The sequence below is a fragment of the Eubalaena glacialis genome, chromosome 3 (assembly GCF_028564815.1).
Source record: "Eubalaena glacialis isolate mEubGla1 chromosome 3, mEubGla1.1.hap2.+ XY, whole genome shotgun sequence".
NCBI classification, from domain to species: domain Eukaryota; kingdom Metazoa; phylum Chordata; class Mammalia; order Artiodactyla; family Balaenidae; genus Eubalaena; species Eubalaena glacialis.
In genome coordinates this window covers 156,988,937-157,014,421 of record NC_083718.1, presented here as the reverse complement: position 1 = coordinate 157,014,421, position 25,485 = coordinate 156,988,937, and the positions used below count along the sequence as shown (strand labels likewise).

General features: G+C 39.0%; 2 protein-coding genes across 2 annotated transcripts in view; both read right to left on the bottom strand.

Annotated features, from left to right (window-relative positions):
• Positions 1-25,485, bottom strand: part of PIK3R3 (phosphoinositide-3-kinase regulatory subunit 3) — an 88,853-nt gene that overhangs the window by 18,159 nt on the left and 45,209 nt on the right. The window contains exons 2-5 of the mRNA XM_061186639.1: positions 22,099-22,207; positions 19,747-19,845; positions 9,440-9,620; positions 8,918-9,043 (exon numbers count right to left, since the gene is read on the bottom strand). Of these exons, the coding sequence (XP_061042622.1) occupies positions 8,918-9,043; positions 9,440-9,620; positions 19,747-19,845; positions 22,099-22,207 (515 nt within the window). The remainder of the gene's footprint in view (positions 1-8,917; positions 9,044-9,439; positions 9,621-19,746; positions 19,846-22,098; positions 22,208-25,485) is intronic.
• Positions 13,313-15,050, bottom strand: LOC133088622 (sorting nexin-5-like). Its single transcript, XM_061186638.1, is given in 1 exon segment — positions 13,313-15,050. A coding segment is annotated over 1 exon segment (1,206 nt). The 5' UTR covers positions 15,028-15,050; the 3' UTR covers positions 13,313-13,821.

The following is a 25,485-nucleotide window of genomic DNA, read 5'->3' as shown; positions in this document are numbered from 1 at the left end:
AGGGGATTAGCAGATATGGGACACTAGAATCTTGTGATGTTTCATACAGCTGAGGTTATATCATACATATCTCAAGTAGTATTGTAAACTTATTGCAATGCCCATATCTAAATATCTAGCTATAAATTCTACAACTCTCAAATTCTACAACTCTCAAATTATAGTCTTGGCTCCCTTGCAAGGTTAGAAATTACCTATTAAAATTTCTGGCCCTGTATCTTCAAAGTAAACACCAAAAATTTGACTTCACTGACACTGTTGTGTGTGTTGGTAGGTAGGGCAGCAAAGGAAAAAGTATTTGGTGCCGCTGCCAAAGCAGCAGCTCCCCCACAAACATCGCCATTATACCTATCACCGAAACTGTAAACCTACCTTTATTTATACCTGCTCTCCTTTCTCTTCTCTTTTACCTACATGTGCTCTGGGTCTCACCTCCTTTTCCTTTCTCAGGCACTGCATCTCATCACATCAACTAGCCCCTCTTACAGCCTTCACTCTCCCAGTTTAAGGTTCCTTCTCAACGGCATACACACAAGTTCTAGTAACACCACTTTGAAAAAAAAAAAAAGTTACTTAACCCTAATTTCTCTTCCAGTCATAGCTAAGCTTCTTAAAAAAGTTGTTTATATGGGTTCTCTCTCTTTCCTCATCTCTCATTCATACTGCAACTCGCCCTATTCTGGCTTCTGTACTCACCATTCCACAGAGACTGCTCTTTCCAAGGTCACCAATGATCTCATTGCTGAATTCCTGTCTCTAATCCCAAACCATCGCTAAATCCTATCACTTTGCCTCCTAATTATACGTAATCCAGATGCCAAATATCCCCACATACAGCCTATTCTCACCCTGTGCCAACTCTGACTCAGGATACACCATCTCTTCCCATTCTCTGGGAATAATTCGATTACATCAAAGCAATCTAGATTTTATCTAAGATTTCACAGAAAAAAACAGAGAAGGTCTATAACACTTAGAAACACTATAACACAAACAGAGGTCAATTCTTTAATCTCCCTTTAACACTCATTGTCCCAGCACATCTCCTAAACTGCTAATCACTGGATCCCTTTGGATCCCTCCCTCTCTTCCCCTACCTCCCAAAGCGTTAAGCCTCCAAGGCTCTTCTGGGCTCAGCCCCATCTCAGGTCTTGCTCTCAATTCTCACACAGAGGAATTAGCCCTCTTCTAGCTTTGACCTCGTGGCTTTTTTGGTTGCTTCCATCCACCCCCATTCCCAGCTCCCCAACCAGGGATTCCAATTCCAGAACCCAGTCTCTTATGAGCTGCTCAGAACTCATATTCTGCTGTTAAAGCCCCCATATTACTGGGCATGTGTGCAGCATGTGGAGCTTTCTCTGCTTTCTCCAGTCATGACAAGAAAGCAGAAATGCAGCTCTACACAAACCAAAGCCATATGCAATAGTGGCCATTTTTTCTAGCCTCCATTCACAGGAGGGTTAGCCCTCCCCAAGATTCCAGTCCATACCATGAGTCTGACTTCACACCCTTGACAAGAGTGGGGTGCTTTGGTTCATTATCTTGCATAAATTCATTCAACAAATAATTGAACACTAACTATATGCCAGGCATTATTTGAAGCATTTGGGATATGTAAGTAAACAAACTTAAAGATTTCTGCCCTCCTGGAACTTATAGTTTAGGGGGTTATACAGACAATAAATAATAGAACAAGTAAATAAATTACATAGTTTGTTAGAAGGTAAGAAGTATTATGGAAAAAGAAAAGTAGAGTGGGAAAGGAGAAGTGAAATGTGAGCTGGAATTTCAAATAAAGTTGTCAAGTGAGCCTCGCTGAGAATGACAACATTTGAGCAAAGCCTTGAAGGAGGTGAGGTGGTTAGCCAGGTGACTATCTAGGGGGAAAGTGTTTCAGGCAAGGAAATGGCTGGTGCAAAGACTCAAAGATAGGCAGCAGGTCTAGTATATTCGAGGAGCCACAAGGAGGCTAGTGTGGCTGGAGTACAGTGGGGAAGAGAGTTATAAGAAATGAGGTCAGAGAGGAAGAGGGACACAGATCATACTGGCATTGTAGAGAGAACTCTGGCTTTCACTCTATGTAAAACGTGGAACCAGAGGTGGGTCTCAAACAAAGGAGTGCTATGATCTTACCTATGTTTTACAAGTATCACCTAGCTTTTACGTTGAGAACTGACCAGGGCAAGGGGAGTATAGATAAGGGCAAGAAGACCAGTTGGGAGGTTTCTGTGATAAATGACTGATAGTGGGGCTTCCCTGGTGGCGCAGTGGTTGAGAATCCGCCTGCCAATGCAGGGGACACGGGTTCGAGCCCTGGTCCGGGAGGATCCCGCATGCCGCGGAGCAACTAAGCCCGTGGGCCACGATTGCTGAGCCTGCGCGTCTGGAGCCTGTGCTCCGCAACAAGAGAGGCCACGATAATGAGAGGCCCGCGCACTGCGATGAGGAGTGGCCCCCGCTCGCCGCAACTAGAGAAAGCCCTCGCACAGAAACGAAGACCCAACACAGCCAAAAATTAATTAATTAATTAATTAAAAAAAAAAAATCAGTGTCATGAAAGACAGAAAAAGTCCAGGGACTGGTGCTAAAGAGACATTACTTGGGCCATCCATCTCTCTAAGCCATTATTGGGATAATTGGGGATATTTGAATATGCACTGTATATTAGACAATAAATGTTAAGTGCCTTGGGTAAAAAAAAAAAAAAAAATGACTGATAGTGGCTTAGATCAAGGTATTAGCAATGGATATGGTGAGAAGGAGTAGGATTCTGGGTATATTCTAAAGGTAAAGTCAACAGGAATGCCTGATGGACTGGACGCAACATGTAAAAGAAAGAGACTTCAGGACTTTTGACCTGAGTAAGAAGAATATTATAACTCTCAACTCAGATGGGGAAAGCAAAGGGTAAAACAGCCTTGACGTGGAATATCAGAGTTCAATTTTGGATATGTTAAGCTTGAGATATCTACTTAAACATCCAAGTGGGGCTGTTGAATAGGCAGTTGAATATATGAGTCTAGAGTTAAAAGAAGTCAGAAGAACCAGAGATAGAAGTTTGGGAGTTACTGACATATAGGTGGTATGTAAAGGCATGAGACTCTTTGAGATCACACCAGAGAGTGAATGACTATCTAGAAAGGAGAACAGAACCATGGTCAAAGAGGAGAAATCAGCAAAGAAGACTGAGAAGGAACTACCAGGGAGGTCAAGCTCTCAGCTGTCTCTGCTTATTTCCAGATCCAAAAGTTCCATTTATGATTATTTATTATGGGTTTCTCTTCCACCTCTGATCTATAGAAATATTCACATTGTTTTTGCATACAGCCATGGGCTTTTAATGTTTATCATTTTTTAGCATGAGATATAACGTAACAGTAAAGTACATAAAAAATACACAGCTTAACAAGTTATTATAAAATGAACATCCACTACCAGCACCCCAGAAATTCCCTGTGTATGCTTTCTGGATCACAACTCCCTGCCTTTTCCCACTCCACCTTCCCTGCCTTGGTGATAACATTATCCTGCTCTTTATGATGATCATTTCCTTGTTATTCTTTATGGTTTTACCACTTTATGCTCACAGCCAAAATTTAAAAGTTAACATTTGCTTGGTTTTGTACCTTATAGAATACACTCATATTATACATATATTCTTTTGAATCTTTTACTCAATGTTTTTGTGAGATTAAACATAGTGTTATACGTTGCCCTTTAAATAAATATACACACACAATTATAGTAACCCATCACTGTTTTATTTGATGCAGAGGAAAGGGATTAAAGTATGCTATTTTGACTAATGCACATTATATTTAACAAATATTGTCAGAATACTTTGCACTTTTACAAAATAGGGCCTCATCTCTCCCTCTGTATTTCTAGAGCCAAATATAGTTTCATACCTAGACTAGGTATTCAATAAATGTTTTTGGATGGTTGTGCTAACCTTTTATACCTGATTCTCCCTCCCTCTCTCTCTCTCTCTCACAAGCACACACTCACACTCAAATATAGCTGTAGTTGCCAGTATCTGCATCTTATAGATGGGAACTTGAAGCATGGACAAGTGATGTCTCTCATGGGACATCACTAGTTTTTAACATAACCAGGATTAGAAAATAAATCTCCTAAATTCCAATTCAGTTCATTTTATATTTTTTAAAAAAGTAATACATGTACAGAGAAAAAAATAAATCAAACAATATAAAAGAATAGTAAAGATTAAGTTCTCTACTCCTGCACCCTCACTGCCTTAATTATCTTCCCCAGAGAGTATATCAGTTTTTGACCAGAGATATTCTGAGTACATATAAATATATAACACCTTCCAAATTCTTTTTTTAACCATAAATGACAGTATACCACATATATTTTTCTTTTTTAAAATAATTAATCTATTTATTTGGCTGCATCGGGTCTTAGTTGCCAGCAGGATCTTCATTGCAGCATGTGGGATCTTCCGTTGCAGCGCACGGGCTTCTCTCTACCACATATATTTTTCTGTACCTCACTTTTTTTTTTTTTTTTACTTAATATGTCTTAGAAACCACTCAAAATCAGTAAATGTAGACTGCCTTATTCTTTTTGATGGTTATAGAATAATTTCATTTCATTTTGGGGTTTTTTTTGTTTTTTTTTAACATCTTTATTGGAGTATAATTGCTTTACAATGGTGTGTTAGTTTCTGCTTTATAACAAAGTGAATCAGTTATACATGTACATATGTCCCCATATCTCTTCCCTCTTGCATCTCCCTCCCTCCCACCCTCCCTATCCCACCCCTCTAGGTGGTCACAAAGCACCAAGCTGATGTCCCTGTGCTATGCGGCTGCTTCCCACTAGCTATCTATTTTATGTTTGGTAGTTTTCATTTTGTTTTAAAAAGAAGAAATGCCATTTTTGTTATAGAATAATACATGCATATTATTATTTTTATTATTTCCTTCTTTCTATTTTAACTGTATTTTCCCCAAATCTCTCTAATTCTATCCCCAAAACATCCCAGCATATTGTTATAAAGTCTTCTCCCTTCAGGTGAGTAGGTACACCCACAGCTGAAATCATGTACACACAATTCTAAATGCTGTCTCCTTTACCTGAAACTACATCATTAGCATTTCTCAGGTCATCAGGAATTCCTAAGAAGCACTTAATAACAGCACTTGCCTCTGGGGAATGAGGACTTTTACTTTGTATGATATAATTCATAGAATTCAGCAACATTTATATTGAATTTAACATACATATTTATATAACTTTTTCACTTTTTAAAAATCAATAAGTTTTAAAATAATTTCTGAAAACTATTCTAATAGCTGTATAACCTTCTATTATATGTATGATAATTTCACCATCCCCTAATGTTAACCACGTATGTTGATTCCTCAGTAACTTTTTCCCCATTCTAACTCAAACACTAGCCTTATCACAGATAATGCACCTAGAAGAGGTAAAGGAATACAGAAAAGCTGAAATCTGCAGTGTAAAAAAAGCATACACACACAGGCACACCACAGACACAACACAAGTATCAGAAAAGGGAAAAAAATTATTAAAATCATTCTGAATAACTAATTAACTAATAAAAGAAAACCTGAAAATAAAATGAAATCAAACATCTCACATAGAAAAATGGACCATTACAGCAATTCTGGCCACTGTAATCCCACACCTTTCCCCAGTCAGCACTATATCTCATACCTAACCTATAATCCTCACAGGCCAATATCCCCTAATAAACTCCTCCAGTCCTGAGGTTCCTGGTGCAGTCTCTACCTTTACACTGCCCACCACAGACACTAGCTTAGAAATAAGATCAAGGGCTTTGGGGCTGAGAAATCAAGAACATTAATTCTAGGGTCAAAACAAGGTACCATGAAGCACAGTAATACTGGAATACCCTTCACAGTTAACAATTATAAACTATAGACAAAGATATAGAAAAACAAGTAGTCGAATTGTCAAAACACAACGAGAGAATTTTGAAAGCAGCAAGAGAGAAGCAACCTGTCATATACAAATGACCCCAAATAAAATTAATAGCTGATTTCTCATCTGAAACATAGAGGCCAGAAGGCAGTGGGTAGGCATATTTAAAGCCCTGAAAGAAAAAAAAAACTGTCAACCAAGAATTCTATAACCAGCAGTACTGTCCTTCAAGAATGAAGGAGGAGAAATTAAGATATGCCCAGATAAACGAAAGTTGAAGGAGTCTGTTACCACTAGACCTGCCCTACAAGAAATGCTCAAGAGACTCCTTCAGGGTGAAATGAAAGGACACTAGACAGTAACTCAAAGCTACATGAAGAGGGACTTCCCTGATGGCCCAGTGGCTAAGACTCCGAGTTCCCAGTGCAGGGAGCCCAGGTTTGATCCCTGGTCAGGGAACTAGGTCCCATGTGCTGCAACTAAGATCCCACATGCGGCAACGAAGGTCCCACGTGGCGCAACTAAGACCTGGTGCAGCCAAATAAATATTAAAAAAAAAAAAAAGCTACATGAAGAAATAAAGAATACTGGTAAAGGTAACTGGATAAGTAAATATAAAAGCCTATATGATTTAAAGGACAAATGCATAAAACAATAATTATAAATCTATGCTATTTTTCACAGAACTAGAACAAAAAATTTCACAATTTGTATGGAAACACAAAAGACCCCGAATAGCCAAAGCAATCTTGAGAACGAAAAATGGAGCTGGAGGAATCAGGCTCCCTGACTTCAGACTATATTACAAAGCTACAGTAATCAAGACAGTTTGGTACTGGCACAAAAACAGAAATATAGATCAATGGAACAGGATAGAAAGCCCAGAGATAAGCCCACGCACATATGGTCACCTTATCTTTGATAAAGGAGGCAAGCATATACAGTGGAGAAAAGACAGCCTCTTCAATAAGTGGTGCTGGGAAAATTGGACAGGTACATGTAAAAGTATGAAATTAGAACACTCCTTGACACCATACACAAAAATAAACTCAAAATGGATTAAAGACCTAAGTGTAAGGCCAGACACTATCAAACTCTTAGAGGAAAACATAGGCAGAACACTCTATGACATAAATCACAGCAAGATCCTTTTTGATCCACCTCCTAGAGAAATGGAAATAAAAACACAAATAAACAAATGGGACCTAATGAAACTTAAAAGCTTTTGCACAGCAAAGGAAACCATAAACAAGACCAAAAGACAACCCTCAGAATGGGAGAAAATATTTGCAAATGAAGCAACTAACAAAGGATTAATCTCCAAGATTTACAAGCAGCTCATGCAGCTCAATAACAAAAAAACAAACAACCCAATCCAAAAATGGGCAGAAGACCTAAATAGACATTTCTCCAAAGAAGATATACAGATTGCCAACAGACACATGAAAGAATGCTCAACATCATTAATCATTAGAGAAATGCAAATCAAAACTACAATGAGGTATCATCTCACACCGGTCAGAATGGCCATCATCAAAAAATCTAGAAACAATAAATGCTGGAGAGGGTGTGGAGAAAAGGGAACACTCTTGCACTGTTGGTGGGAATGTAAATTGATACAGCCACTATGGAGAACAGTATGGAGGTTCCTTAAAAAACTAAAAATAGAACTACCATACGACCCAGCAATCCCACTACTGGGCATATACCCTGAGAAAACCATAATTCAAAAAGAGTCATGTACCAAAATGTTCATTGCAGCTCTATTTACAATAGCCAGGACATGGAAGCAACCTAGGTGTCCATCATTGGATGAATGGATAAAGAAGATGTGGCACATATATACAATGGAATATTACTCAGCCATAAAAAGAAATGAAATGGAGGTATTTGTAATGAGGTGGATGGAGTTAGAGTCTGTCATACAGAGTGAAGTAAGTCAGAAAGAGAAAAAGAAATACAGTATGCTAACACATATATATGGAATCTAAGGAAAAAAAAAATTAAAAAAAAGGTCATGAAGAACCTAGTGGCAAGATGGGAATAAAGACACAGACCTACTAGAGAATGGACTTGAGGATATGGGGAGGGGGAGGGGTGAGATGTGACAGGGTGAGAGAGTGTCATGGACATATATACACTACCAAATGTAAAATAGATAGCTAGTGGGAAGCAGCCGCATAGCACAGGGAGATCAGCTCGGTGCTTTGTGACCACCTAGAGGGGTGGGATAGGGAGGGTGGGAGGGAGGGAGATGCAAGAGGGAAGAGATATGGGAACATATGTATATGTATAACTGATTCACTTTGTTATGAAGCGGAAGCTAACACACCATTGTAAAGCAATTATACTTCAATAAAGATGTTTAAAAAAAAAAATAAATAAATAAATCTATGCTAATTGGCAATGTATAAAAATGTAATCAGTGGCAGTAACAATATAAAGGGGGAGGAATAAAGATGTACAGGAGCACAGTGTTTATACCCTATTGAAAACTTATTCAATAATAAGTTGGTATTATTCAAACTAGTTTATTTGATATTAAAAGATATTAATACGAAAAAGAATATGTATGTATATGTATAACTGAATCACTTTGCTGTACACCAGAAACTAACACAACATTGTAAATCAGGGATACTTCAATTAAAAACAAAAAGATATTAAGACAGCTTAAACAACAAGGTCCTACTGTATAGCACAGGGAACTATATTCAATATCTTGTAATAACCTATAATGGAAAAGAATCTGAAAAATAATTTATATATATAAATATATATATTTAAGAATTTTTATATGTAAATCAACTATACATCAATAAAAAATAAAAATAAATTAAAAATTTTTTTAAATTAAGAAAAGATATTAAGACAGCTAAAGATTGTCAGGAGAATTATAGAAAATTATAAAATTATAGAAAATCTGATATAACTATAATACTTATTGCATACTTATTGGCCTGAACAACAAAAATATACTAACCTGGGATGTTCTGGTATATTCTTCATATAGCCTGTCATACTCTTTACTCTTTTCCTGATACTGAGAGTGATACTCTTGCAGTTTTTTACCTACTGCATCAATGTTATCTTCTTTTACCAACTGATCCTATACAGGTAAACAAAAGAAATAAAGAATAGGAAACATAAACAGAAGTATTTTTATATAAAGTTAATAAACACATGCAACAAAAAGCTATTAAGGAATAGTAGCCACAAAATAAGTTCTAAAAATATCTTAAATCTTAAGTAGGAAATTTTAAACGTCTAGATTTCTTTTTTTTTTCTAACTGATAAGCCTGGTAAGTTAGAATCAAATGATGTTGTTAAATAATGACTTGCCGATTAGCTATCAAGAGCTTCTGTAATCATGGGGCTTCCCTGGTGGTCCAGTGGTTAAGACTCCACACTTCCACTGAAGGGGGCACGGATTCGATCCCTGGTGGGGGGACTAGGATCCTGCATGCTGCGCGGCACGGCCAAAAAAAAAACTGTGTAATCATACCTGTTGGTATCTGGACACTGGGTACATCAGCTTCACATCAAGTTTGGGATTGTACTGAGCAAGAGATTCATGATGATAGTGGCTAATGAGCTCCACCACAGAATTAAATGTCAGAGGATCAGAAAAGCCATATTTACCATCTCGATGATAGATCTTTATTAGCTTATTATTGCCTCCCTTCCTGTGAACAACAAGACAACAACTGTAGATTTTTTTCCCAAAAAATTCTATTGAAGTACTACTTTCACATGGAGATATGAAAGCTTGGTGTCACATTATAAACAAGTTTTTACTATGTTAATGAAACTGGAATGGGTAAAAAGGCACATGTTATGTGTGTAGAAGTATACATAATATCATATTTTTTTTACAACTATTTCTTTTGTCTATAAAATATCTTGGCTACTAAAGGTCAGCATACTTACACAGCTTCCAGTATCAACAAATTTAGCAAAAATAATCACTAAAAAAAACCACAAAAAACAAGTAAATTGTATCTTTTGTTTATTTTCTGAATGAATTTTTTAAATTAAGTTCTATGTCAGGAAGAACAGGGACAATCTCTTTGGGATCGAAAGATATGTGGTTGTGTGTCTGTGGAGGGAAGCAGAAGCAATCTCTACATGAAGGGGGATGATAACCATTTGTCACACATACACCAACACAGCACTCAAGGTTTTATTGTTAATGCACAAACATAATTAAGCTCCTTGAATGATTTATAACTCAGTAATTAATCTAGCACCTTACATTATTTTGTCTTTTATATTTGCTTATAATTCTTGGAAATGACTATTTATTTAAGCTATCACAATATGTAAGTGATTCAACTGTCATTCAACTGTTTTACAAAGTACAGCTTTTGAAGAGTCATTTATATTAGATGGATGTAATCTGATGCTTGAATAGTTTAGACCACTTTTGCTTACTGAATCATATCCAATGGTCCCTGAAAAGATAATTTATAACCAAAGCTTAAAGTGGCAATGTTTTACAAGTCCCATAAGGTATAATCTAATACCAGAGCAGATTTATTCATTATATCATAGCAAAATACTGCACCATTCCCACTCAACTGTTCTTATAGCAGAATGCAGACTTAATGGGGAAAAAATATGCTTCTGTATCTCTTTATGCCATGCCATTACACATGATAAATGAACCACTGGGATTTGTGAAAGGTCAAACACAATTGGTTTGAATCTGTGGATTGATTTAAATTTAATGCTCAGAAGGTGAGTATTTAGATGGATGAAGAACTATTCCTGTAAAATGTACATTAGAAGGACCACCTAATCATATGCAGTTTCTATAGGTGTATATACCCACAATAAATGCAGGCTGGTCTTTCTGCTAGAGAAAAGCTAAGAAGCACTCATTCATTCAAAAAAACTTATTGAACATCTACTATGTGCCAGGAACTGTATGAGGCACAGTGGACATAATGATAAGCAGGCCAGATATAGTACATGCTCTCACAGAACTTCCAGTTTAGGAGCATGAGGAATGTATCTCCATCTTTATAAAGAGGATAAAGAATTTTTCATTAAGATAGAACATATAAAATAAACAACTAGATATATCAACTGGTATTAAGTCCTTTGGGAAAAAAATAAAGCAGAATAAAGGGAAGAGATCATTCTAGGGGGTGGAGAGATTGCTATTTTATACATGTTACACAAGGAAAACCACTCTGTTCAGGTGACATTTAGCAGAGTCCTAAATGAAGTGAGGGAGCTAGCACAGCAGATATCTGGGGGAGAAGTTTTCCAGACAGAGGGAACGGCAAGTGCAAAGCCCCTTAGGTAGAAGCAAGCTTGGCATGTTCCAGGCACAGCAATGAGGCCAGTGATGCTGGGGCTGAATGAGCAAAAAGGAGAGTAGTGGGAGACAAAGTAAAAGATATAAAAGGAGCTTAGATCATTTAATAGCCTGTGGGGTCATCATAATGGCTTTGGATTTTGCTGAGTAAGATAGGGAAACACAAGAGGGTCTGAGCAGAATGATATCATCTATTTCGTGTTTTAAAAGGCTCTTCTAGCTGCTAGGTTGAGATGAGACCATTCAAAGTGGGAAGGGGTAGAGTGGAAAGATAATCTAGGCAAGACATGATGGTGTCTTGGACAAGGGTAGTAGCAGTGGAGACACTGAGAAATGGTGGGATTCTGAATATATGTTGAAGAGAGAGCTGACAGGATATGCTGTGGCCTGGATATGGATATGAGAGAAAGAGACAAGGTAAAGATGATTTCAAGGTTTTTATCTTAAGTAGTCAGAACGGAATTGTCATTTATTGGAGTGAAGAAGGATATATAAAAGGAACATGTTTAAAGAGGAAAAAACATTTTGGTTTTAGACATGTTACATTTGAGATGCCTAGTGAACATCCAAGAGCAGAGGATCCTGCAGCCTATGTGAAGAATCTAAAGTTCAGGAGAAAGTTCTGGGCTAGATGTATAAAATCAGGAATTGTCAGCCTATAGATGTTATTTGAAGATGAACATAGTTGAATAAGAGAAAAGGTCCGAGGTCTAAGTCCTGGGGTACACCAATGTTTAGTGGTCAGGGAGATGACAAAGAACCAGCAAAGGAAACCAAGAGGGGAATTAATGAAGTAAATGGTATCCAAAAAAACAATTTTTAAAAAAAGCATTTCAACAAAGAGGAAATAATCAACTGGGTAAATGACCTTGGGGCTTGGCAAAGTAGAGAATCACTAAGTGATCTTGACAAAATGGTTTCAGTGGAATGGTAAGGATGGAAGCCTGACTGGAATGAAAGAAGAGATAGAAGAAATGCCTATAGAGAACTGTCTTGAGGAATACTGCTGTAAATGGGAGCAGAGAAATAGGGAAATAGCTGGAAAGAGAAAGAGAGTCAAGGGAGTATTCTTTATTTACTATTCCTAAGTGAGGGACAGTATAGCATATTTATATATTGATGGGAACGGCTCAGTAGAGAGACAAAAACGGTTGATACAAAAGAAAGGACAAGATAATTCCTAGGGTGATGTCCTTGAGTAGGTTAGAGGGATGGGATGGGATCCAGTCCACAACGGGATCTTGGACAAGGACATGAATGGAACAGGAAAAAGGCAGAGTATTCACATTCATGTTGACAGCTATAGCAACAGGAGCATGATGGAATTATGTCTTCTAACTGCTTCCATGTCCTCAGAGAAACAGGACGCAGCTTGTTAAAAGGGAAGGAGGTGGGTTGTTGGTCTGAAGAGAAAAAAAAGAATATGCGAAATTATCATCTAGGAAAAGTGAGAGAGCAAATGGATTGCGGAAATGCAAATTCAGCTGGGCAGTGCTAAATGCCCACTTAAGATTGGCAGTCACAAAGTTAATGTTAAACCAATCAGCATGATGTATTTTTCTCCACATTCAGCTGCCCAGGTATAAGCAAAAAATAGACGGAGAGTTGAATTTAACAAGTGTTGCAATATAGTTAGACGACTACTATGAAGGGAGAGAGGAGCAAGTTTGGAGAGAGGATATATTCACAAGGGTAATTTTAACAGTGGACCATGGACTCTAAACAGAGGAGGAGGGAAGTAAAGACATGAAGGAATTGTGGAATGGTGGATTTTTAATTATGCCTCTCCCTCACTGTAATCTTCTTTTTTTTTTTTTTTTTTTAGAGCATGGATTATTTTATTGTACACTTTATAAAAAGTCCAAACACACACATACCGCCCCCCCCATTAGGGAGGGGGTTCACATCTTTCTTAATGTAGATCTGGCCACCTTCTAAATTAGGCCTTATTACTTGTTCTTATACCCTTAAGATGCTTCTCTCCCCTCAAATATTTATCTCCCAACTACAAAAATGGAGTTGCAAAGGGTGTATATAAAGATATGAGATTTTTCTTGCTCTTGTTATAGTACAAACAACTCAAGGTGATTAAAGAACCAGGAGAGTAAGAAAGGGGGAAATTACCTAATGAAGAGATGGAATGTCTCTTACCTGTAGCAAGCGGCTGACTCATCTGTTATAATCGGCACCTACCCTAAAGTAACCGGTTTGTAGGGGCATGGGCACAGGGAACAGTGAGGCAGTGTGTGCCAGGCCACTGCTTACACAGACTCCAGAAGGCGCAAGATTCCCGCACCCTTTCTTAATTACGAAAGACAAATTAGAGGAGAACCCAGTACTTAGATTCTACCCACTCTGAGGTATTAAATGCATAAAGATTAGTTATGTCCAAGTAGCATGCAATAGAAATATCTTTAAACCAACATGGTTAAGTGTTAAGATCTTTAGAAATCAAAATATTTATTCACATAATTTTAAACTAAAGCCAAAGGTAATAAATCTTCCGTGGTAATGATCTGAGTGCAAGTGATGCAGGCTTTCTTCACATTCACGTCCTTCGTTCAGTTGTTCTTGAACAAGTCGATGCAGCTCTGCAGGAGGGAGACGTTGTTCCTGGCATGCTTTATTTCCAGTTCAGACATTTCAATCAGATTCTTCCTAAATGCTGCCACTCTCTTTCGTTTGAAATTGATTAGCTCTTCTTTTGCAGATTCAGAAAGCTGTTCAAATTTCTGGCAGCATTCCTGCTGGTGTGCCTCAGCCAGCTTGACATCTTTGCTTTTTAACCGGGCCTTATCCAATGCCTTGTTTGAATTCTCATAGTCAATGAGGGCTTTAGTGCGTCTGTATAAGAGATCCTTAGCAGCCTCTATGTAGTATCGGAGGAGCTCTGTCAGCTTTAAGTCTTCATCTGAGGAGACTCGACTCTCTACTTTCCTAAGTTTTTCAAATAGCTCAGCCGCCTTCAACAGGTACTTTTTGATGACCGTGGGCTCTTCTAAAGCCAGGCTATGCAAGCAGGCTGCGGTGTGGCTGTAATCGTCTGCTACATTTTTATGAGCGCTGGTCATTCTGTCAGCCTTTGCACAGGAACCCTTGATCCTATCGTAATAGTTACCGAGAAAATGCTTCTCTTGCTCAAAGAAGTCATCTACCTCCTTAACTCCTGAAAAAAGGACTTCATCAGCACTTTTCACCACACTTTTGAAAAAGCCACCAAACATCTCTTTGGTATTTTTCCGCCTAACACTTAGATCTTGATCATATTCCAGGAAAATGTGAAAGTTGCGATCTTTACTGAGAACAGGGTGAGAGGAGAGCCGCTGAAGAAAGACGTCATGGGAAGACACAGTCTTCTTGAAGACCGCGAGATACTCAGCTTCCAGCTCTTGCTTCATCTTGGCAAATTCTTCTTTGGTCATAGACCCTTCACCCTCTCCCAGTTTCTGCATCTTCTCTCGAGGGCCGTCGAAGTCAGGCTTTGCAGGCGCGGGCGGAATAATAAGCCCAGCATAGTCTGTAGTTTCAATAAGAGTGTCATGTAGCCACACAAAATCTTCATGTCGCCTTGTAACAGAAAACTCTGGGCTCTGAAACGTGGGCAGCGTGGTCTTGGTGTGCACTGTAAATTTGACTTTATCCCTCTCACTGAGTGCATCAGGTATGTCAATCTGAAGGGAGGGGTCAACATTCAGGTCCACTGATACAGATCTCAGCTTGCTGCGGTCCTCCTCCTGCTACTGCAGCAACTCGGGAACCGCGGCCATGGCGACGCGGGCCTCGAGCGTGGCCGCCTGGCTGTGCGAGGAGAGAAGAGGCTGGGCCGCCGCCGCCGCCAGGGCTCGTCTCGGGGTCGGTCGCGGCCCCGCCTCCTCCAGCCTCTCTGCCCGACGGCGGCGGGAGGCCTCGCGACTCCTCCACCGTCCCAGCAGCCCCGGGAAAGGCGAGCGGCGCCCCACGTGCTCCCCCAGGGCGGCCTGCCCCGTCCCCGCTGCCGTCCATCTTGGAGCCGGGCAAACAAGCTACGCGGGGCCTACCCTCGCTCCGAGCCACGCGGAAGCCGCCGACCACCGGGCGCCACGGGGACGCGGTGCCCCTAACACTCTCCCAGCGAGGCGCTTCTCAAGAAAGGCCTGTAATCTTCTTGAACAGAAGAATCATGCTATTCCTTCTTATATCCTAGCACCTGGCCCAATGCCTGGCATATATCAGATTCCTAAAGATTTGTTAACTATCCAGATTTTCTACAATAAATACTATTTGCTGATTTTTTAAATGGTTACTGAATTGAAAAACCTCTACTTTCTCATCACCTACTCTCTGCAGTCTGACTTCACTCTCATTCCTCTCATTTGAGAGTCACCAATGACTTTTACCAAATTCAGACTCTGCTCACTTCCTCTATCCCAGGCTCAGATTCTTTGCAGTGACTGAAATTTCCCTACTCCCTTCCTTCCCTCCGTCCCCACTTCCTTCTTAATATTTCATACTCCCATGACCTCTAGGACATTACTCTTTTCTCTCAACCTCTTAGACTGCTCTTTCTCTGCCTCCATCCTGCGGCTAAACACAGTTATTCCCTAAAAAAATTTGCCTTCAGCCTCTACCCATTTTTTCCAAAATAAACTCTTTCTTTAAAATTCCAATTATTCTATATAGATGGTACCTGAATCTTTTTCTGGCCCTATACTCTCTCCTAAGCATTAAACCTAAATTTCTAGCCATAGTCTAGATATATTTTTACCTGGAAGTTCTGAAGCAGCTAAAAATCAACTGCTCCTGGCTCTCCTATTTCTATAAATGGCACATTCATTCTAAGCCCCGCAGGGTCAAACCACAGTCACTTTTAACTCCTCCTCAACCTCATACCTTTTCTATTATCAAATTCTTTTAGCTCTTAGCTCCACATTGCCTCTTACTTTGATTCCTCAACTCCATTCCTAGAGCCACCATCCTAGGTAATAGTTTATTTAATCTTTCAATCATGTCATTTTCCTGCTTAAAACCTTTTATTAATTTTTTTTGCACTTAGAAATAAAGTTCAAATTCCCTACCATGGCTCATCAGGCTCTCTGCATTGGGCTCTTTCCCACTTTCAGCTTCATCTCCTACCACTCTGTGGTTCACACTGGAAGCCAGGCACAGCGGTCTCTGCATTCATTGGATCCACCAAATCTTTCCAAAATCAGTGTCTTTGCATTTTCTGTTCCCTCTCCCTGGAACACTTTTCTGGCTGGCTCTTTCTAATCCTTCAGTTTTCCAAAGTCATACCCTCAGAGAGGCCCTCCTGAAAACTATGTGAAATTCCCTTTCCTCATATTCTGTTATCAGATAACCTTATGTATTCCCTATATAGCACTTCATACACTGTGAAATTATCTTTTCTTTTTTTTTTTATTGAACTAAGTTGATTTACAATATTGTGTTAGTTTCAGGTGTACAACAAAGTGATTCAGTCTCATTTCTTTTTTGGCTGTGCCTCGCAGCTTGCGGGATCTTAGTTCCCCAACCAGGGATTGAACCCAGGGCCACGCCAAGTCCTAACCACTGGACTGCCAGGGAACTCCCTCATTTCTTTTTTATGTGTTTATTTTGTCTCCCTCTCCCCCACTAATACCCCTTCCCAAATATAAACACTATAGACAAGAGACCATGTCTGGCTTGTCCATCATTTTCTTTTCCTAGAACAATGTGGTCACTCAATAATATTAAATGATTAAAGAATAAATCTAATTCTGGATGATCATTCCCTCTCAATTAATAATAGCCTTCTAACTCTTTACTAGTCTCTATCCTCTTTTATTTTTTTCTATTCAAATAGGGTCTGATCATATAACTTCCCTATTTAAAAAATGAAATGGTTCCCCCGCCTCCCTATGATAATAAACACAAACTCCAAATTTTAGAATTCAAGGCCCTCTTCAACATGATCCTTTCCAACCTTCTATCCCCTACTGCTTTTTCCTCTTTTCAAATGTTACCCTCTAGCCAAATGGGATTGCATCTCACAGAACAGGACTCTATAGTTCCTCACCTTCATATCTTTGTTCCTATTGTTACCTAATCCTGCAAACCTCCTCACCCAACTTTCTACATATCCAAATCTGTTAGGAGATAACTATGAAATATAAGCAAGAAGATGGTGGCTTAGATTTGGATGGTAGAGAAGTGTGAAGAGATTAGGGATGTAGATTTGGAGGTAGAGTTGGCAGGACTTGTTTAATGATGGATTGGATGTGAGGCTGAGGGAAAGGGAGGAAAAAAAGATTTGTGGCTCTAGTAACTGTAGAGATGGTGGTTCTGCTTCTGAAAAAAGGAAAGACTAGAAGAGAAACAGTCTGGGTAGAGGAGATGCATTAGAAATCAAGAATTCTGCTTTGACTATATTAAAATTAGTATGTCCTCTAGTTATCTAAGTAGCAACTGGATATATGCATCTGGAATTCAGGAGGTCAGAGCTGGAGATAAGGTTTATGAATCATCACCACGAAGCTGTATATTAAAGCCATGGGAGAGGACAAGCTCACCTTGGGAGAATGAATACAGAGGAGAAAAGGAGGCCCAATTCTGAGCCCTGGGATATTGAGCAAAGGAGTTAGGAAGAAAATTAGAGAGAGTGATGTCACAACAGCCAAGACAATAAACTGTTTCTAAGAAGAAGTGTCTATGATTAATGCTGCTAAGAGGTCAGGTAAGGTAAGAGAGAAGTGGCCATTGGTTTAGCTGTCCGTGTAGAGTAGTAGAGACAGAAGCCTGACTGGAATGGGAAAAAATTATGTTGAATGAATCACTGTAGAACACTAATTATTTCTCAGCACAACTGAAGTCCTAAGGTATTAATGTCTTTACCAGAAACTGATATAAACCCTAAATTTCTAGCATAAAATATGGGATTATTTTTCCTAAAGATACTAGGCTGGAAAGGCAGCAAAGAGACAGATATGTCTGAATTTGAACTCATCCTCTGCCACTTACAAGCTAAGTGTTTTTAGGACAAGTTTCTTAACCAAGTTAAGCTTCAGTTACTTCATCTATAAAATGGAAATATTAATAATACCTACCTCATAAGGTTGTTTTGATAAATAGATATTGAATGTAAAATGCTTAGTACAAGGAAGTTGTTATTGTCACTATTGTTATCATTATTCTTTTCTTTAGATATTCCTTTTTAAAAAATAAAAAAAAAATCACAAGACTTTATTGCCCTTAGGCTATGTTAATTGTTAAAACTAAATGTGGAAATATCTAATACAGTATTCCTAACCTATTTAAATATACATCCCATCTGGGCTTCCCTGGTGGCGCAGTGGTTAAGAATCCGCCTGCCAATGCAGGGGACACGGGTTCGAGCCCTGGTCCGGGAAGATCCCACATGCCACAGAGCAACAAAGCCCATACGTCACAACTACTAAGACTGCGCTCTAGAGGCCGCGAGCCACAACTACTGACGCCCGCGTGCCTAGAGCCCATGCTCCACAACAAGAGAAGCCACCGCAATGAGAAGCCTGCACACCGCAAAGAAGAGTAGCCCCCACTCGCCACAACTAGAGAAAGTCCGTGCACAGCAACAAAGATCCAATGCAGCCAAAAATTAATTAATTAAAAATATATCTATAAAAAAAGTTTTTTATAAATATATATAATCCCATCTTTGTAAATATAAATAATGATACATTCATGTTATGAGATTCTAATATGCCCACATGGATGGCATGATATAGGCTGAGAATTGCTTTATCTTCTACATATCCTCATCAGCCTAAATTATGTTGAGTTTTACTCTCTGAAGTCTGTATTAAGGAAAACAATAGTTATTGGAGGGGTGGATTCCCAGCACATCATTAATAACCTTAGGCTGTGCCCATGACTTCTCTCCTTCACGCATAAGGTCAACAGTATATTTCTTACTTCATTACATTTAGGGATTTTAAGCCTTTTTGTTTTATTGCTACATAAAAATAAAAACTGTTGGGCTTCCCTGGTGGCGCAGTGGTTGAGAATCTGCCTGCCAATGCAGGGGACACGGGTTCGAGCCCTGGTCTGGGAAGATCCCACATGCCGCGGAACAACTAGGCCCGTGAGCCACAATTACTGAGCCTGCGCGTCTGGAGCCTGTGCTCCGCAACAAGAGAGGCTGCGATAGTGAGAGGCCCGCACACCGCGATGAGGAGTGGCCCCTACTTGCCGCAACTAGAGAAAGCCCTCGCACAGAAACGAAGACCCGACACAGCCATAAATAAATAAATAAATAAATAAAAATTTTAAAAATTAAAAAAAATAAAAACTGTTGCCTTTTTAATATTACATTTAAATATTTAAATGTGTAGAAAAAGGACAGTTAGCCAAACTAAAAATTATGTATCTAAATTAAATAAAAATATGAAAAAATTTGTATGTAAAGATTTAAATAAAATACAGGAATCTTTGTACACCCAGAAATAAATAATCCTAGTAGAACCCTAGCCAAAATGCTGAAAAATACTCACCGCAAAGTCAAAGTGTAATCTCCCTGCATTTTTGTTGAGGCATCTCTGACCAAGAAGGTACCATCTGGCATGTCCCGTAATTTGTCATTTACCTCCTCCCTGAAGAACCGAATTATAGGAAAAATGAAAAAAATGTAAGTGTTGGTTGTTCTTTTCACATATTATCACTAAGACTAGTTGGGAGGTGGGTACGTCTAAGGTTATAGAATCATGGGGGATGCCAGAGGTCATTTAGTTCCTCCCCCTAGGTATTTCTTTCTGTTTTGATTTTTGGTGTTATGCAGTCTAAGGAAGGGTATTTGATTTTTAAACTCTTCCAGGTTTCAACTGTCTGTAGGGAATAGTGTTTCCATTAAGCCTTTAGGGCTTCCTTAGGCAGGTATGAACTTGTAGAGTTTCAGAAAAAAACAACAGCTGTTTAGAAAGAAGATTGAGTTTAAGCAACAGTGGCAGCTGGGTCAGATCAGAGTGGGGATAATTTACTCAGTTCACAACCTTTAATATAATATTCTCCAATTTGCATTTATACTGATAACAAATTCCTTCTGCAGAGTTGGTTTAGGACTTTAAGGAACAACACTAGAAGACTCAAAGAAAATGGCAGGGCATAAAAGAACCTTGAGGGCTTCCCTGGTGGCGCAGTGGCTGAGAATCTGCCTGCCAATGCAGGGGACACGGGTTCGAGCCCTGGTCTGGGAAGATCCCACATGCCGCGGAGCGACTAGGCCCGTGAGCCACAATCGCTGAGCCTGCACGTCTGGAGCCTGTGCTCTGCAGCAAGAGAGGCCGCGATAGTGAGAGGCCCGTGCACCGCGATGAAGAGTGGCCCCCACTTGCCGCAACTAGAGAAAGCCCTCGCACAGAAACAAAGACCCAACACAGCCATCAATCAATCAATCAATCAATCAATCAATCAATCAATCAATAAATAAATATTTAAAAAAAAAAAGAACCTTGAATTATAGAACCACATGGTCTTAAAATATAAATTAAGTAGTATTTAAATATAACAGATCCTTTTATTGTACACTGCTAAAATTTAAATTTTCTGATCAATTTGAATATGAAATATATTAAGTCTTCCTTAAAAAATTAAATAAGGAATTACCATATGACCCAGAAATTCCACTTCTGGGTATACACCCAAAGAACTGAAAGCAGAAACTTGAACAAACATTTATACACCAATGTTCATAGCAACATTATTCACAATAGCCCAAAGCTGTAAACAATCCAAATATTCACCAAAGCCAAATGTCCAGATGAATGAATAAATAAAAATGTGGTACATACATATAATGGAATAATATTCAGCCTTAAAAAGGAAATTCTGACACATGCTACAACATGGATGAACCTTTAAGACATTATGCTAAGTGAAATAAGCCAAACACAAAAGGACAAATGTTATATGATTCCACTTATATGAGGTACCTAGAATAGTCAAATTCATAGAAAGAGAAGGCAGGATGGTGCTTGCCAGGGGCTGGGGAGAACAGGAGGAAAGGGGAGTTAGTGTTTAATTGGTACAGAGCCTCACTTTGGGAAGATGAGAGTTCCAGAGATGGATGGTGGTGATGGTTGAACAATAATGTGAATGTACTTTATGCCACTGAACTGTATATTTAAAGATGGTTAAAATGATAAGGAAAAAAAAAAGAAATGAGTGCTACTTTGTAATGGGAGAGAACAGACAAGAGAAAGAGAAGGACAAGCATATTGAGCAATATAGAAGCAACCTGGAATCTGACTTGGCAGAAATGGATAGGAATTTTTAAAAACAAGAAAATACAATGTTCAAATGTTAAAATATATATACATATATATTTTTTCCTTCTGTAAGTTCAAAGCTTTCCAAACCCACATTTTACCCAAAAAGCAAATCTATCCTAGAGTCCTGTTTCTCAAAAGGAGGTGTGTGAAGGGTGCATAAAAATCACCTGGGGAGGTTATAAATGCAGATTCCTGGACCCTACCCCATGATTCTTGTGCATGCAAAGATTGTGGAACCATTGCCTTAGAAACAGAAAAGTAAGGAAAATTAAGTACAGATAAATATCTTTTATCCTAAAACACATGCACCTATCCTAAATGTATAGGTTTCATTTAGTCAGAAGTCTATCCTCAATACAGTATTAAAAGTAATAATCACAGCCATAATTGAAAGACTTTCTTGTCACTTTTTTTGTGGGAAGAAAAGCATTTAGAAAAGTTGAAAGGTTCTCCTAAACAATTTTTTAAATGGTAATCTTTAAATGACAACTTGTGGGGCATTAAAAATGTTTTATTTTAACTCTTAACCTCAAAATTATTTTTCTAAACTTCATTCAATTATAGTACCCTTCTAGTTACCTTGAAATATCCCCCCAGTACCATTCTGCATCCTGAAGAGAAACAGAACCGTCCTTCATTCCATTTGTAATGGCTGAAGTCATTGGCTTCGGTGGCTTTGGTGGAAGAGCTAGAAGAGAAATGAATATTATTATTTTGTAGATGTAAATTATTATTTGTTTTCTAATTTCCTCAGTCAAACACAGCTCATTAACCAATGTACATTAAGATTCAAATAATTATAAATCAAATTAAGAGTTATTTTATGTTAAATGTTAAACATTAGCCAAAGAAAGAATCCTTTTAGAACTCTACCAATAATTGCCTGAAAAAATGAAATATTCGAGCTATTTGCGTTTTCTTCCTTCTTATAAAATACTAACTTTTCATTGGATTCCTTTCTCCTAGACCAGGGGTGGGGAATAGAGAACGTCTGTGCCACCATTCTTTCAAGGTGGCATTGTGAATGAGTGGCACTCCTTTCCTCCATGCCAGGAATTGGTCTCAAAATCCACGTCATTTTTTCTTTATGCAGTTTTTTTTTTTTGCCCCACCGCGTGGCCTGCAGGGATCTTAGTTCCCCAACCAGTGATTGAAACCGTGCCGCCTGCAGTGGAAGCGCGGAGTCTTAACCACTGGACTGCCAAGGAAGTCCCCCAAAATCTGTGTCATTCATGCTTCCAGGCATCCATTACCAGTCCATCAGAGTGAGATGAAGTCTGTTTGTCATCCCTGCCTTAGGCAGAGGAGTGAATGAACTGCATGGATAGACACCACCCAAAATGGCTTTGAAAGCAGTGAGCTGATTCAGCTCAGTTCCCTGGTTCCCAGAAATACCTATTAAATGTCTATCATGTGCAAGAAAGTGCTAAGAAGTGGGGATACAGACTTGAGTAAGCCACCGTCCCTGGCCTTGAAGAGTTTACAGCTTTGTGAAAATGTTTGCCCTGATGTTCGTAATTAGACTGTCCATCTGGAGCATGCCCACTTTTGTCAGGCGCACTGGGGCTCCCTGGCCTTCCTGCCTCTCCAGTCCTGGCCCAATCTGCTCCCTACTTTATGATTTACTGACAATTATCATGAACCAGCTCTTCTCTAAATTTGAACATCACATCCTATGGTTTTGGTTTTTTGTTTTCACAGTATGCTCTTTCTCACTACTTTCCATAGTCTTCTCTGTACTTCATTTTTCAGAAAAGGATGATATGAGATCTGCTTTATTTAAAAATACTGACTAGGCACCACAGCCTCTGTAGCTGAGGGCTCAGTAGCTTGATCCCATGAAAAGGAGGAGCAAGGCCAGGCAAGTGGGTATTGGGAGAGAAGTAAGCTGTTCACGTGTGCGTTTATACCTATGCTTTTAACACACTTCCATAAAAAGCATTAATAAAGAAATGGACATTGAGACACTAGTCCTGACTAAAAATCAGTTGATTCTGCCTTTGTGATAACTATCAAAGGGTATGTTTCATTCACATAAGAGTACTTATTTTTCATTTTCTGGTGTTAACTTAAGAACACAATATAAAATACACACCAATTGACACAGACTGACTTCTGCACTTGACATAACCATTTACATCCATTCCTTACAGGAGACAGATTAAGTGTAAAAGATGGTCAATTTTGAGTTGCAAAAGTTGCAGAAATGACTTTGGTAGGGTTGGGTAGTGCTTTGTCAAATGGATGTCATAGTTTATTACTAGTAAAGAGAAGGGAAACGTAGTTTGCATTATTGTGTCATTTTTTCTACAAAAAAAACTTAATAGGGGCTCTATATTTAGTGGTCATATTAGGAAAAATGATAATCTGTAGAATGAATAGTTATGTTTTGTTACAACTAATACTTTCTTTGTTAAAAAGGTTGTATTGGCCATAAAAAGGAACGAAATTGGGTCATTTGTAGAGACGTGGATGGATCTAGAGACTGTCATACAGAGTGAAGTGAGTCAGAAAGAGAAAAACAAATATCGTACATTAACGCATATATGTGGAACCTAGAAAAATGGTACCGATGAACCAGTTTGCAGGGCAGAAATAGAGACACAGATGTACAGAACAAACGTATGGACACCAAGGGGGGAAAGTGGTAGGGTGGTGGTGGTGTGATGAATTGGGAGATCAGGATTGACATATACACACTAATACGTATAAAATGGAAACTAATAAGAACCTGCTATATAAAAAAATAAATAAAATTCAAAAATTCAAAAAAAAGGCTAAAAAAAATATATGTATATTTGTACACACACACACAATAAATTAAGTAATTTAAAAAATAATAAAAAGGTTGTATTGGGACTTCCCTGGTGGTGCAGTGGTTAAGAATCCGCCTGCCAATGCAGGGGATACGGGTTTGAGCCCTGGTCCGGGAAGATCCCACATGCCGTGGAGCAACTAAGCCCGTGCACCACAACTGCTGAAGCCCACACACCTAGAGCCCGTGCTCCGCAACAAGAGAAGCCACCACAGTGAGAAACCCACGCACCGCAATGAAGAGTAGCCCCTGCTCGCTGCAACTAGAGAAAGCCCACGCGCAGCAACGACGACCCAATGTAGCCATAAGTAAATAAATAAATAAATTTATTTTTTTAAAAAGGGTTGTATTGAGTCTTCAATTTCAAGCGTGGCTTAAAATGTAAATATATCACATGATGCATTTAAATACAATGATGCCTTCGAAGCAGTCAAACAGCATTCGTTTTGTGTTTAGAACTACAGAAGAAAATCTCTTCAAATAAAATAGTTCTAAATTAGAAAAAAAATAAACTTTTAATTCTAAACAGATGTCCAAAAAAATTCTCTCTCAAAAGACAATATGAAGCCCCTTCACAAACAATTCAGTCCAAAAGCCATTAAGGGAGAGCTGGTCATGATGGCCAAGAGCTGGTAACAGAGCCCAAAGCAGGTGAGGGAGGACTATGTCCATGCTTGAGGGCAGCTGCACAACAAGGATCTCAGAGCTCCAGCAGGGTGAGGAGGGAATCCTCAAGGGGGCAACTTGGCGTGGGGTGTTGAAGGTGAGTGAAGAAGAAGGGCAGTGGCCTGGGGCCCGGGTGGCACAGAGTGTTGGAGACCAAGCTAACAAGGACACGGTCCTAGGAGGTGGGCATCCCAACACAGTGCGGCAAAGCCAGATTAGGATGCAAAGAGTTTCTAATTGGGCAGGGGATGGGAGGGGGTAGGCAGAATGTAGCAATAACTATGAAAGACTGGGTAATACAGAGAAATGGATCAAATAAGTAAAACTACTATAGATAATAGGAGCTGGGGTTCTCACAGTCTAAAAAGGAAGTTACAAATATGGAAAGGTAGAAAAATAGAATGAACCCTCTGGTTTGGACTGCAATTGCAGCTATTGATGTGAACCCATGGACTTCAACAGATAGATAGATAGATAGATAGATA